General features: G+C 28.5%; 1 protein-coding gene across 1 annotated transcript in view; it reads right to left on the minus strand.

Annotated features, from left to right (window-relative positions):
• LOC111036523 (calbindin-32) overlaps positions 1-15569 on the minus strand; it is a 67244-nt gene that overhangs the window by 35734 nt on the left and 15941 nt on the right. The window contains exon 3 of the mRNA XM_022318558.1: positions 2431-2516. Within this exon, the coding sequence (XP_022174250.1) occupies positions 2431-2516 (86 nt within the window). The remainder of the gene's footprint in view (positions 1-2430; positions 2517-15569) is intronic.

The raw sequence follows: 15569 nt of genomic DNA on the forward strand, positions 1-15569 counted from the left end.
TGAGATAAAAACCTTATTGGCTGTCCGAAAATCACTGACTTGCTTTAAAGAAACTTGATGATGAATCATTGTCGACACGCGGTCATAGCAGCCATCGATCTTTTTACCGCAGTATTTTTATTTTTAATTTTATCTTCCGGCGAAAAGTCATTTTCCCCCATCCCATACATACCTTTAATGGTATTAAGGAGCGGAATATTGTTGCGTGTTACTACGAAAAAGGTTGGTAAGCGTAAAAATAAACGAAATCGTTTTGCGTCCTACCCTGCACGACCCGTCTTACGGTATAATAAAACGGTCTGTCACGGGCCAAAATTAATTTTTAACACTTTACATGGGCAATTTCGAGAGCGTTCAAAGCACGAACAATACGGATGGACGGAAAAAGGAAACGAAAATGACCTTTTGAACGGCGGATGGATGTTCCGGTTGAGAGGCGAACAATGGGTCAATATGGACATGGTGCACGTAGGACGATACTTGTGACGGTGTTTCCTATACCCTTTAAATTTTTAAACGTCAGGTGTTATATATATATATTGTTAATTTTTAAATTTTCCAAAAACTTTATGTTAGGACACGTCATGGCGATAATACATTATATATCCACGATTTATGCGGTACTCGATGTTTTGTAAGTGGCAATTATTAATGACGAGATTTTAGTTGTTTTTCATTAACAGTTTTGATATTTTACGTAGATACCTTATAAATAATATTATATTAGAACAGTTTGAAAAATGAAATATTTAAGTTGGTGTGAAAAAAGACGTGATAATATGCATTTTCTGTTATTTTGTATTTAAAAGTGATGACTGGTGATAAACAATCGTACTCGGAGAAAAAACGGTTTTACTTGGTTGGCTTTTAAGTGCTCATAAAGAAAACTTTAAGTCTATCATTTTAAATTAATTGCAATTAAAACTAAAATAAAAGATGACGTTTATATTCATTTTGATATTTAAAATTGAAATAATATAAAATGAAATGAGCTATAGACACGGAAATATACGACGACATTGTTTTATTTTTTCTCTACCATAATTTAATAATTAAACGGTAGAAAATGCTGATAAAAAAATTATTTAAAATATTTAGTTCATAATTTACCTATACAATTACTTATTTTTTTTCGTTATTAAAACTCAATATTGTTATTAATTAACTACAAACAGTGGCTAAAAATAATTATTTCCTTTTATAATTTATAACATATACCTACTTGTGAACAATTTTCAGGGCAAAAAAAAATCCATCACGAAACCATTAATTTACATCAGTGGTTATAACACAAGCGATCGTTTAAAGCAATCGCTCATCAGAACCAGGTCCACTATTATAGTGTACAAAGAGTTGATATATGTTCAATTATAGTCAAATAAACTTTTAAATTTCTTAGGATATGCTGGACTCTTATAATTCAGAAATGTTATTTTTTACCTTTAGACCTTTTTCCATTTAATTGGAATTTTTATTCTAATATCATGACTATTATATTATAAAGACATCGACAGATCTGTTTTTAACTTAAATCCAAAATAAAAAAATAAAACCAACACGACGACACCATAATCACTAATCAAGGTTGTGCAAAAAAAAACAACTCTAGTTAACAGATGATCAAAATTTAAGAATATTACATTTAACATTTAATAATGATAAATTTGAATAGATAAATATTCATTTCTCATTGGGCATGCGATGATGCAATATTTATGTTAAAGCAAATTAAATTTGACTATGAAAACAACTATAGTAAGTGAAATTGAATCATAAACCATGATTAATTTTGATCAGTTTTATTTTTATTAGTTACGACAAATCATTATATTATATTGATCATGTCTCATATAACAGGTAGTGACAATTAATATATATTTCATTGAATTTGTGGGTTTTAAAAATTTGATGTACCTATACTGTATTAACCGTAGAGCTTATATTACTCGTTACTGACTACAATATTTGTAATAATGATATTGTGCACCAAAAATCGTGGTGGTACTCAAACATATTTTACGTCACTTTTATGGTTTTAGTCATAACAATTACCATCCAAAAAGAGATTATTATTTTTTTCGTTATTGCAATTGTGAACTACATTTAGTCAACTGTGAATGTTACTGTTTTTATTTCTTTATTTTTCTTACACTTTCTGGTGTTATTTTAGCTAGCCGAAGAGACAGGCTTATTATCTGTCGTAGACCAACAATAATAGAAAAGAACGTTAAAGTAATTTCGATTGCCCCGGTAGTGTTGGCCTGTCTCAACTTTTATTAACGTTTTTTTTTTTATACGTATATATTATTTAAAAAGAAAAAGGACCTAAATGACAAGTAGCAGCTGTATATGCAGCCTACATCTAGTTGGTAGTTAGTATACGTATAAATGCGGTGTGTGCGTGTGTGCGTGTGAGTGAGCGCAATTTACCTCTGGGCTGACGTCCGCGGTATTAGCACTGGAGACAAATTCTCTGAGAAAGCCGTCCAGCTCGGTGCCTTCGATGTATCCATTACCTGTGGGGAAAAAAATAAAAAAATAAAATATAAAACACACGATAAAAATACGACGAGAAGCGAAAAAAGTTTCACAATCCAACTGTTCTATGGGGCAAATATATATCTATGTTAGATGCGTGTGTGTATGTGTGGGTTAATCCCGTGTATATAGTTTATAGTGCCTATCAATATAATATATACACGAATACGCTAGGGACGGTATACCGTTTCGCAGTCGGTCTAAATAGACTGGATAATTTATTGCGGACATCGCCGACGTCCGCCGGCCTATATTATTCGTGTCAGTGCCAAAGGATTTAACAGCGTGGACCATCTGATATTTGCGTTTCGTCCGCCAATAATCGCACGTTATATTATAATATTACGTAATAGCCGTCATGCCAATGCACTAATGTCGCGACGAAAAACCTTGTTTGTAATATCTAATAGGTAATTAATATTATTTAATATTATTATTATTATTTCAGTGCTCGGCGATTGTCAGAAATAACGTCATAGGTCATGTGATGGATGCAATTAATAGTCGACGATTATTGATTCAATAATATATTCGTTTACAAAACGCCCTTTTAAATAGCTTAATGGCAGCACGTCAAATCAACTCGCATATTATTATTATTATTATACAGGTATATAGGTAATGCACATCAAATAGCCGGAGGGTTACCTTGGTGATCGATTGGATAAGCTCAATACAGGTAGTAATAAGCTTGAAATATAATATCGTGTTGTGGCCGACAGGTGATGACGACGAATACACGGTAGATCACATGTTTCTTTATTTTTCTCTTACTAAAGTTAACTGTAGTTAAAATGTATAATATTATATTGTATTTCATTTGAGCACGAAATTTAAAGAATCGAATAAAGATTCTGCGGTTTTACAATAAACGTGTGTTCGCGATAAATTCGACTGCATACATGTTTTCTACCGATTATTGATCGAGATTATATTATTATACATATTTAACTCATTGGACAGTTGCAAGCGAATATCAATTTTATAATATATTTATGAATGATGCCCCGAACTCGGAGGGCGTAAATTATACATTTTATACAACACAATAGTACACAATAGCACGCAATTCTACGTGTATATTAATGTTGTAGCTGTTTCAGCTGTTATAGCTTCTAATGTTCTATTAGATTAAACTTGAACATATTTCGATTCGAACAATAGGCTTACATGGTTATGTTTTCTAGCCTTAAGTTTATACACGATATGACAGACTGGTCAACTCTGTGTATTACTTTTCCGAGTCAATAATGAGAAATTGATTATTAATTATTATTATTCTGCACAAATACAAAAAATGCGTTAACGTAATGTTTGCACAACGTTCGCTCGAAAAATAATATTAAATACGAGACAACGGTTTGTACCTACACAGCTCTTGCTTCTGACTACTGCACAATAATATTCGCTTTTAAATTTTGTTTACGATAATATTATAGAAAACAGGCGTAGGTACTAATCACTATTATAAAATTGTTATAAAAAAAATCTTTGGAGAGTTTATCTATACATATTCACTTAACAATAATTATTGTACTCATTTGCAGACGTATAATTATGAGCACTTCGAATTCTCTTTTTTTATGACAGTTATTTTTTAAACGAAATTAATTATACATTTTCGTTTGATGTACGGTTACTGTACGAAAGTTCATTCAAACCATTCATTCATACCGTTTTTTGTCGAATGAATGCATTTGGTTATATTATTTCGTACGAATCTATTGACTATTTTACAAATGGATTCGGCGGCGTTCAAGCGAGTTTCTGATTAAAACGGTTGGGTATAAAATGAGCGAAGCATAATAATATTGAAATGGCCAAAAAAGAAAAATTTCCGAGTTGACTATACAGGTATATATAATATATAAAAAGAAATGCGGGAAGACCACCGCAGCAGCAGCAGCAGCAGTGGTCCGCCCAAATAAAATATTTTATTATATTATGAGGAAAAATAGCGCTTACCATTTATTTTTTATCACCGCATGATATTACGCGTAAATATTGCATCCATAAAGCACAATTGAGTAAAGCTGCCGTATAATAAAACTGTATTAGGCGGTATACGGGCCGAATAGAAAGGAAAAAAGTCCACATCGTGTAGGAAAATCCGACACGGAAATTAATTCGCCCGGCGGTGAACAAACATACGTGTTGAATAAAGTAGGCAGGTAGGCAAATGGGTACACAACGCGTGTTATATAATATTATTATACACGGCCGTAACTGTGCGAAGAGTGTGTGATGAATAAATGAATTTTTAGTGTTGGTTGTGTAATGTAGAGTGCATTAAGGAAATAAGGACATCGCCGTGTTTAAAATGTACAGCACTCTCCCGTTTAATGGTTCCATAATGCCGTGATCATAATACAATACCTTGGTACCTGCTGAATATTATTAGGTACCGTGACTCGGTTAGTAGTGAATAAAAGTGAAAATTGAAACATATCAATTACCAACAACGGACGACCGGCGTTGAAACGAAACAATTTGTACAAAACGAACAAACTGTATTTCGGAGTTTACAAAATAATAATATAAACACGTAAACAGTGTACAAAGGATCAGTTAGGTATAAAGTGGTAAGAAAATTGTAATTAAATTTGTTCGGTATTAATAAATACCATTACATTATACCATATTGTAATAAAATATGTTTTCATACACCGGTATTAATAAATACCATTACATTATACCATATTGTAATAAAATATGTTTTCATACACCAAGAATTAAGAAAACAAATATGTATATTATAATTTATCATATATGTGTGTAATAAGTATGCTAGTAAATTCAATACTTATAAAAACTTTCGCCTTAAATTCAGACCAGTTTTTTAAAAATGAAATCAACTGTAGCAACTCGTCGAATAATAAAAAAAATATAAGACAGTTAATAGGTTAGGTTGGGTTTGTAAAATCATAATAGTAGATGATTGTGCGTACAGGGTGTCAATTTGAAAACCTATAATATATTATATTTTATGCATATTTATACTTTTATTCTCATTTCATTTTGGTATCATACAAACAATTATTATATTTCGTGCATTACACAAATTTAATAATAATAATAAATGTCTAATCTTTTGTAGTAGGTTTATTTTTATTTGCTTGAGTAAAGGTTAATTTTTTTTCTATTCTATACTAGCTGGCTATAATATTGCACGTTTATGCGAATCGGCCATTAATCGTTATGTGTTGGTTTAGGTTGGGTCAATGATATAAATCAATGCATAATCAATATTATTTGTGCACGAATAATAAAACATTATTAATATGTACCTGTCATTCAATTATGGTTGCATAGTAGAATCATTCAATGATTGCTATGTACGTTTGCTCGTGATATTTCTGTTTAATTACTTATGCATAAATGCACGATTACATTTCCCATTGCCTACTAAAAGATTTAGTGAGTACGTAGGTAGGTACATACACTTATTATAACTTTTGTTGGGGTTTGAAAAGCATATTTAATTTAAAAACCAGCTCTGCATTCACTCGCATGGTAAATTCTAATTTAATCATCTAGAAATCGAATTTATAAACAACAATTATCCAGAAAATGGATTTAAATATGTACCTGTGTACGTAGCTTGTATGTTTTATTTTAACACATAATTGATTTTATTCAAAATACGAGTTTGTAATGTATCTACGGCTAACTATTTCAACGAATTAGAAGAAACAACCGAGAAGTTTATTGAATGGTGACTAGTTAAAGAAAATGTTGATTAAAAAGTCAAAAAGTTTCAAGTTAAAATCTGATTATTTTTATATTACATGTAAAGCATCTGCGTATCGGATTTATCAACTAATTGTATATTTAAATGATTTTATTTTTAACTTTTCTATTCTATTTTTTTCTTCGTTACTCCCATGTGGTTCGATTTCATAAAATGTATACATTTTTTTAATTATTGTAGGTATACTTAACCCATACAGTGCGATCGCGTTTAAGTCGAAATATATTACAACGATTGATAATGATAATAATTACAAACATTACTGCAGTAGTGTTATAATACGTGTTACACTCAGGGCCGGCGCAAGAAGTAGTGGAGCCCTGGGCGAAACCATGTTTTGGCGCCCTTAACAAGCCCCTCCCCCCGCCTAGTTTGAGTAGTAGTAAAATTAAGTTTTTTAATAATAAGTTAAATAAAATTAGTATGTATCATAACTTTAAAAACAATTAATTCGAAAACAATAAAATTTATAATAATTTAATAATATTTAATAATTGTGTGTGTCAGATAATTGTGTCTTTTTGATTTACACTAGACTGCGTTATTTTCGCCGTAAGGTCCGAATGGGTTTTACCGCCGCGGTTTTTCTGACAAATCTAGATGTAATCGTCTAGTTTTATGAATTTATTTATAAATCGCTGAATATAATATGAAAATAATTATTACGACCATCTATATATTTTATTGACCCACACAAATGCGGTGGTATGCTTCCGTGATCCATAGTTCCACGCATAATTTTTACATAAAAACCAGAGGTATCGAATATCGATGTACACTGTTTTATTCTTACATTATACAAATATGAAACAATTGCAAATGCATCTTCAATTAAAACGACATTAGATAATTAATATTTTAAATTGTACAGATTATCAATACTCAATGCCTATTAAAAGATAATTTAAATAAAAATAATTTTCAGTTTGGCGCCCCTTAAGTGCTGGCGCCCTGGGCAGTCACCCAGGTCGCCCATAGCTTTCGCCGGCCCTGGTTACACTGATACTTAAACAGTATATTAATAATAATATCAACAACTCGCCGCTGTCTCGTGAATTTATTTTTATTTTACCGTCTTCGCGTTTTCTAAATCAGTCGATGTGACAAATATGCCTGTAAAATTCAGACCGAGCGTTGAGGGATTCGTTTGCAACGCAAATCCCGAGTGGTTGGCGTTGTTTTTATTGACTCTGCAAAAGTGATATTCCGTTAAAGTGTATTTATATTATAATATTAATGTATACACGCATACCACATACATATGTATAGACGTATAGTACCTACTGTCAAAGGCTAGCCAGTTAACCAAAAAAATTACCTTGAGTTAGTTGAGCTAAGTCAACGTTAAACTATACGTCAATAGTAAACAATCTCAACAAATTCAAAAGATGTATTTAACTCTAAAAGTCTAAAGTTAGGTACCCAATATAGAGAAAAGTACTCACTTAACTTGGTTTGATTTTTTTTTAAATTATCTCTCGAGCCACATACATATTATAGTGATAGAGACACATTAATTTTTTAGAATATCAACTAAATGTTTATTGTTAAAAACTTATTCTTACGACGTTTCTTATTACATACTAGTCGTAGTGGCTCAGGAAATTACTAACGTTTGTGTCGACTGAATTACTTACTATCAAAGAATATTTATTATTAAGTGATTTGTGACAAATTAAAAATACAATAATTGTGCCCGGGCGTGATTGAACAAAATAGTAATTAATTAGTTAGTTGTAATATAGTAATAAATTATATGTATGAATATGATTTTAGTTTAAATTATTATTTTTAAGGTAACTGCAAAAATTGAAGTGTTGCTAAAATAGGACTGTTTTATTACCCCTCGTTAAGTGAATCAGAAAATGAACAAACTAGTGAAGTCAAAAAGTGTATAAAAAAATTAATTTTTTAACTAGGTACGTACTTAACGTTCACTTTTGTGTATAATATACGCATAGATATTATACCTAAATTCCTAATACATAGTATGTTTGACGGAAGTGTTTGCGACTCGTGGGTTTTGTTTGTGAATGAGACGGGTCGTGCTTTGGCATCTGAAAACTATGGTGTAAGAGAAAGTACGACGCCTCCGATTCTCGATCTAGTTTATATCGCTTCAAATTTCCTGTGCCGATCGAGGGAGGAAATACGTAGATGGTATTTCTTACGCGCTGCAGTTTCGTTTAGTAGTTTAGCATATTATAATATATTATGAGCTTAGGCACATGGCACATGTTTGTTTATAGCTACATATTGTTAAGTACAAGATGCGATGGATTGCCTATGGAGGTATGTATACAAAATAATAAATTATGGTTCCTACGTCGATAGCGATAAAGTCGTGAAATACAATAAATGGAGGCGGGTGACACCATATATTATACGATGCCTTAGCTTTATTATAATAATATAAAGGTAGCCATGTATAGTTTTTTTTTTAATGGTTTTGTCGAAATTCGATTTATAAAAAAGTAATTCGTGTACAGATTTAAACAGTTTAAGGATTATATAAATACATAAGATAATATTATACACTAACGGAATAATTTAATTTTGATATTTTATTTAACCCCTTACCGTGTACCTATCTATAAGTTTATTAATTTTACCATTTTCTTTGAAGTCTTGCACATTCGTTTAAATTAACGAACACTAGCATGTATATACGACGGTGGTTAATGCGTAATCGACTACTTATATGATATGACTGTATAAAAACATTATTGTAATATTAATTAACGATTCAGACGATTGGATACATTTTTTTTCAAGCACGGTTTTCATTTTAATCGATTATTTCCGAAGAAGAAATGGTTTCAAATATATATATTATTTATCATGTCAGTGAATTGTGACGCAACTCACGCTGAACACATTTCCAACGTCTTAGTTTTACCATTCCTTTATATTTCATGAGAAAATGTATTGTGCACTTTAGACTTGTGTGTATTCTATATATAATATGTGTGGCGTGTGCTTGTATGTGTGTATGTGTAAGTAAGGTTAAACTTTGGACAAGTTACTAATGGGTTCTTTTCTTTCCAAAACACATTTAGCTATTAAATTTAGAAGCACCGACAACTTAAGCACCATATTAGGTCATTAAATCATGGATTGTTAGAAAATTTGTTTTCTATGATATTGAAATTATTAAAATCATTGACACTTTTCTGAAAATGATGGGTGTCAAAACTCATAAATGTTTACAAATATTTTATCTAGTTTACAACTTAATCGTTCAGTTATACCTACCTATATCTATGGATGCTTTTTTATCAATTTATTTATGTACATCGGATCTGTCAATTTCACTAAGGTATTGTTGTATTATTATACACATTGTGAATTACCTTGTTTTGAATAGAGAAAAGTGTACAACTTCAATACATTTTGTTTTTTCTCATAATAATTCGTGTACAATGTTCATTTTATGTTCTAAATGGAAGGCTATAATATGATAAAAATGTAAATATTTCATTATGTTGACAATATGTTTTTTTATGCAAGATAACTTATTTCGTTAATAAAATACCTATTACATTATAAAAATATGGATATTTAATGACCCGGGTAGTTTACTTTTTTTTTACAACTGAGGAACAATGGTTACAGTCTTTTTTTAAATATGAATTATGTGGTAGTTTGGTAGTACACTTATAAGTTATAGTAGTTTTATTTAGGATTCAGTTTTTGCTATTATATGGTTGCTTGATTTTTATTAAAATTCTAATCTATTTCAAAGTAGTAATGATAATATTACATTTTACAATTATATGTATACAATATATTATTATATGCTATAATGTTCCTACATTTGATATGCATGTAAACTGTGAGAGTTCATTGCACGTACAATTTTTGTACCGCAATAATTAAGAATGTTTTCTATATTCTATTTTTTTTTTACAAAATTTTCAAAATGTTCAACTATATCTTACATAATTTTACCCGTGTATAATTATTAAACCATATAATTTAAGGTTATAATGTTATTTTCAATATTAAACTATGTTCTCGTTTTATACGAGATTAATATAAAATCGATTGACTAAAATGGTTTGTATTTATAATGTTATGTAGATAAATATAAATATATTGTTCAGTCGTGCACATATGAAATCATTATATAATGGCCAAATGATATATATATATATATTATATTGAATTTAATAGCCAACATGAAATAATAAATTAGAGCCATTGTGAGGCGATTTAGTTTTGCTTTGAAGTGCGATAACATCCAAGTCAAAGTAATTTTATTATCATGTATAAATCTTTCTACTTTTAATACGTTTATATGTTTGGCTTGCAGTAATGGTTATAAAATTCGTAATATATCATTTTTTTTAAACTATAAATGTATTAAACACTTTATACACTCAACGTTTAGTTAAAATAAATATATAATAAGTAAATTATATTCATTAAATTGTTAAAGCGGTCCAAATATTTAAACGAACGAGAAAAAACGAAAATAAAGTTGCAGAAAATTAAAAAAAAAAGTATAGTAATTAATAGTTAACAAATTACACTTTATTTATAGCAAATCGCCATTCGGCCTATATGATATTGATATTGAAATATATTACACTTTTATAAAAAAAAACTTACACAATAAGCTATGATATAATATTACAATAATCTATAATAAATGGCCAGAGATTGGCCGAAACGTTTTTTGGATAGGTTAAGTATACATGGTAATATGGTATTATATTATTTTCACTTCAAAAATGTGTGAAATAAGATATACGTTATTATTTTCGCAATGTATGTATCGAAGTGAATTCTTATATGTCTTATGAACTTGAAATTTGTATCGAAATTTCTGACAGAAAATATTGGATACCGAATTTGAGCGTATTCGAGAAACCACGAGGCTGTCAGATATCTTCAAAACTCCATTGATATAATAACAACTGATGGGACAAAATTATTTTCGAATGTGTGGTTAGACGGCGTCTTGATTAGGCATTTTCGCTACACGCAGGAGTAGATTATCTTTTTCGACAAGTAATAATAATAATAATAAAAATAATAATAAATAATACTAACTTGACATCGGCGTAATTCTTCTAAAAAAAAAAAAAGGAGAGGAAATAAGGAAATATTATAATTGCAATTTTAAAAGTAATTTTATTTCAAAACTTCATTAAAACGAATTCTTTTTTTTAAGCTTTACATTATAATGTTTTACTTGGTGTTTTTTTACTTAGCAGAAATATCTCTAGAGTGCTATCAGAGTTCTATTATTAATACTAAAGTTTTATTATTTTCTTTTATGTATCCTTTAGAAAATTTAATTATAATTATTTTTTTCTTTAACAAAAATTACTTAATACTTTATTCAGAAAAAAATTATTCTAAATATATTATAATCATTATATTATATTATGTACTTGACAACATTTTATAGTTTTATATAAATAGCCTGTGTTGACTATGAATATTAATCTGTAATATAATAACTTTATTTAATGATTTGTGGTATCTAACAAAACATTATTAACATTATTCATTTCATTTCAAAAATTTTACAAATGTATTTAAAAAAGTATAAACAAAATATTTTTGCTTTTTATTATAATTGATCGATTTCAATTTCATTGTTAAATACATAAATCCATTAAGGTAATAAAATATTTTTTGAAATAATGTTTTTAATTAAAAATTTTAATTTTATATTATAAAATAGATTTTAAATGTGAATATTAAAAATGTTGTTAAACTGACATAAAAACATTAACAGTCAATATATTAAATTGATATTAATTTCAATAAAAATAATAATGTATGTGACTAAAAATTATCATTGTACAATTTGACAAACCTTTTATATAAAAATACCTATAAACTATAAAGAAACCTATCGTTTAAAATACGTATCAATTTGTATTAAGAAAACAATTTTAATTTGACGTTAGGTTATTTTCTGGATTCAAATGCTTTAAAATTTAGTTTTTTTATACTATTATTGTACAATAATTTAGTATCTAATATGTATAATAATTATCAAACAAAACAAAATCAATATTTATAAGGATATATTAACTATTAAGAACAATAGTTGATTTATACATTACGTATATAATACATTAATTTATTAAACAGTAGTATATGGAATGAGAAATTATGTGAAATATGAGCATAACAAAATACAAACAAAATTAATTTTGGAATTTTTAAAATAAAATCGAAAACTATTGACACCAATTCAGTAAAATATTAAAAACTTTCATATCTTCAAAAGTATCAAGTCTTGATATAATTAAAATTTATAAAAATAATCGATTAGATTGACCGTCAGGTATGTATATTGTATATGATTATAACTACGTACAAGTATACAACTGATTGATGAAATTAGAATATCTGTCAAAATATATTTTTCCTCGTCGTAAATGTCTATAGTTGAAATTGAATTTATAATTCTTTGTAATACATTTATTTACTGCATTGAGAATTATAGACAGTTTATATCTATACGTTGTCCTTAATGTATTGTTATTATTATTATTATTATTATTATTATTATTATTATACTATAACGTATATGGTGTATCACATAAAATGCAAAAATAATTTGAACAATTTAGTACCCACCTATGTTAAGAAAATATTGATACTTATAGCGATATTGCACAGAGTAAAATGTTTTAGATAACTGTGTACTATTATCATTTTGCATAAATTATAATATGATATTTGTGTGGAATTTATGCGTATTTGGAATTAGTGAAGCAGAAATATTCGACCAACGCGGTGCCAAAACAATGTGTATACAATTAGTATATTGTGCCATAATGTATTCGATGAATATGGGTGATATCGATGCCTATCCCTTAATTGAAATTTTCAAATTTTGCATATTTTAAAACGTGTCAAAAGAGTTTCATAGCTGAACGTTTATAAATTATGTATAATGTCTATAATATATATAGTAAATATAACTATAATAATATTTATAATATAATTTAAAATGTCATATAGGATATTTTTACAGATCAAAAATAAATGTTATCATATTCAGTTTTTACTTTATAATAATGAAATTACAGAGACCATCCCACATAAACACAGATTCTGCGTATTTGTTATTCGATTCAATTATGAACTCACCTACTTCTCCTTCAATTATCGATATTGTTTTATCAACAGACACGTGAAATGCAGTAAGAAACTTTTACCTTCCACATCAACGTCTTACTGACAATATACCGTTCGGTTTGAAAACTCATCATATAGTGGGGAGATGGGGAATACATTGATTTTCAAAATTATCAAAGTAAGAACTTAATATTACGAAAATGTTTGGCAAGTGTAGTTGGACTTGAAAATTTATTTGAACTTCGTATCAAAAACATTGGAAGTGTTTTTAAAATAAAACAACAATTTTTCTTAAAATAAATTACACACTTATATGTTTTATTAATTAAGATAGGTTAGAATTTTTTAAACTGACAAACTTTTTAAATTTGAATAGATCTATATTTTTTTCAACACTTAACAACCACAGATCTTACAGGTAAATATAGTAAGGTACTCTAAATTTATTTTTTAATATGGATTTCATTAATTTAACTAAGAAAGAAAAATAATATAATCCTTAAACAAAGAAAATGTGTAGTTAATTAGGTCAGTTTAAGACTAACCAACATTTTTGCATCAAAAAGTCTACTTTAAATTCTTTTAATAGTCATTAATTTTTTTAAATAACCAACATAAGTAAGGATTTTGAGTGAAACTCTAAAATAACTCTGTGTGAAATTCAATAGAATAACATGACTGAAAAGAATTTCGACACTCTGAATATTGAAAATGTTCATGTAAGTCCAAAAAACATTGTTGAAACTTTTATTTGTAAAGGTACTTATAAATATTATAAAAAATTGATGAGGGTTTCTAGTATTTGGCACTGATACTAGTGATACTTTTTAAATAATAAAAAATAACAACTCAAAATCGATTTTCTGAAATTCGGGTGTGTCTTAAATTGTAGCTATTTTTCGTGACTATTCCTTATGCATTACTCAAAAACCAGAGAAAATCAAATAATGACCTCTTTAAAGTACAATACATATTCAATTTAGTATCAGAAACAAGATAAACATGGAGTGATCATATCGCTCTTTCTAACTAGAAAATAAAAATAAAATAAAAGCAACACAGGGAAAATGTTGATTGGTGCATTATTGAATCATCTAAAAAATGTATAGTTGAATTGAATTTTGTGACTGAACGACAACATTCTGCTTTTCACATAGTAAATTCAGTTTTTGTGATAAGTCAAATAATAATGATCCTTCTCGCAGTAGGTATAATACCCATACATTCATTATTTTTCCTCTTTCGTTCAAAAGCTTTTATAATATATATTAATGTAATGTAGGTCACAAAGTTCGTTGCAATTGTTAGATTTCATTACCTTAATCCTTATCAATAATAATATGGTTTGATAATTTAATGGTTTTTGATTCAAATGTTTTACTACCGAATGGTAGTGAATTAGTAATAAAATAAGACATTTTACATCGTACACTATTAAAGTTACCTATACGCGTATTATAAATGAAACACGTGCGATCGTGAAATACGGATTGATCAATATTGTTTTATACGTTCACGTGTATTATTACAATATAGCATTCATCATAATTTAGAGGTTTGCAAATAGGTACTTTCTATATAGCGAACAATGCATAAACTTTGAAGTCACGCCCGACGTGTTTATGCGTATTTCACACTACCAGGAATATTATTATTATTATTATTATTATTATTATTATTATTATTAATAATAAAATCGGACGGCAACGTGTGAAATCGGAAATTCGGTATCATTAGATTATTGATAATCACGACACTCGCGAAAAGCCGTCCGAAAAAAATGTCCCACCTGGGAAATTTGTCTTATATATATTTTATTTCAACCCCTCGTCGTCGCCCCCGTGAAATGTCGGCAAGCACGTCACTCAAACAATTTAAGAGATCCGAGATCAACAGAAACATTTTGGGGCCGTTTGACATTGACACGCAAAGAGAGTGATTAGCTGATCCGTTTTGCCACGCCCTCGGGCTATCGTTACTATTCGTCAGTTAGTAAATCGAACATGTACATTATAGTATTATACTATTGGATATCTAAAACAATTAATATCAAAACAGTAGTAAATAAGGTACGATAAAACGGTCATGTTTTATCGTCATCATGACACAATTATTATTTGTTAACGCACTTGTGGATAGCAAAATTCATTGTAACGAAGTGACATAATAA

This window comes from Myzus persicae, unplaced genomic scaffold (assembly GCF_001856785.1).
Source record: "Myzus persicae strain clone G006 unplaced genomic scaffold, MPER_G0061.0, whole genome shotgun sequence".
NCBI classification, from domain to species: domain Eukaryota; kingdom Metazoa; phylum Arthropoda; class Insecta; order Hemiptera; family Aphididae; genus Myzus; species Myzus persicae.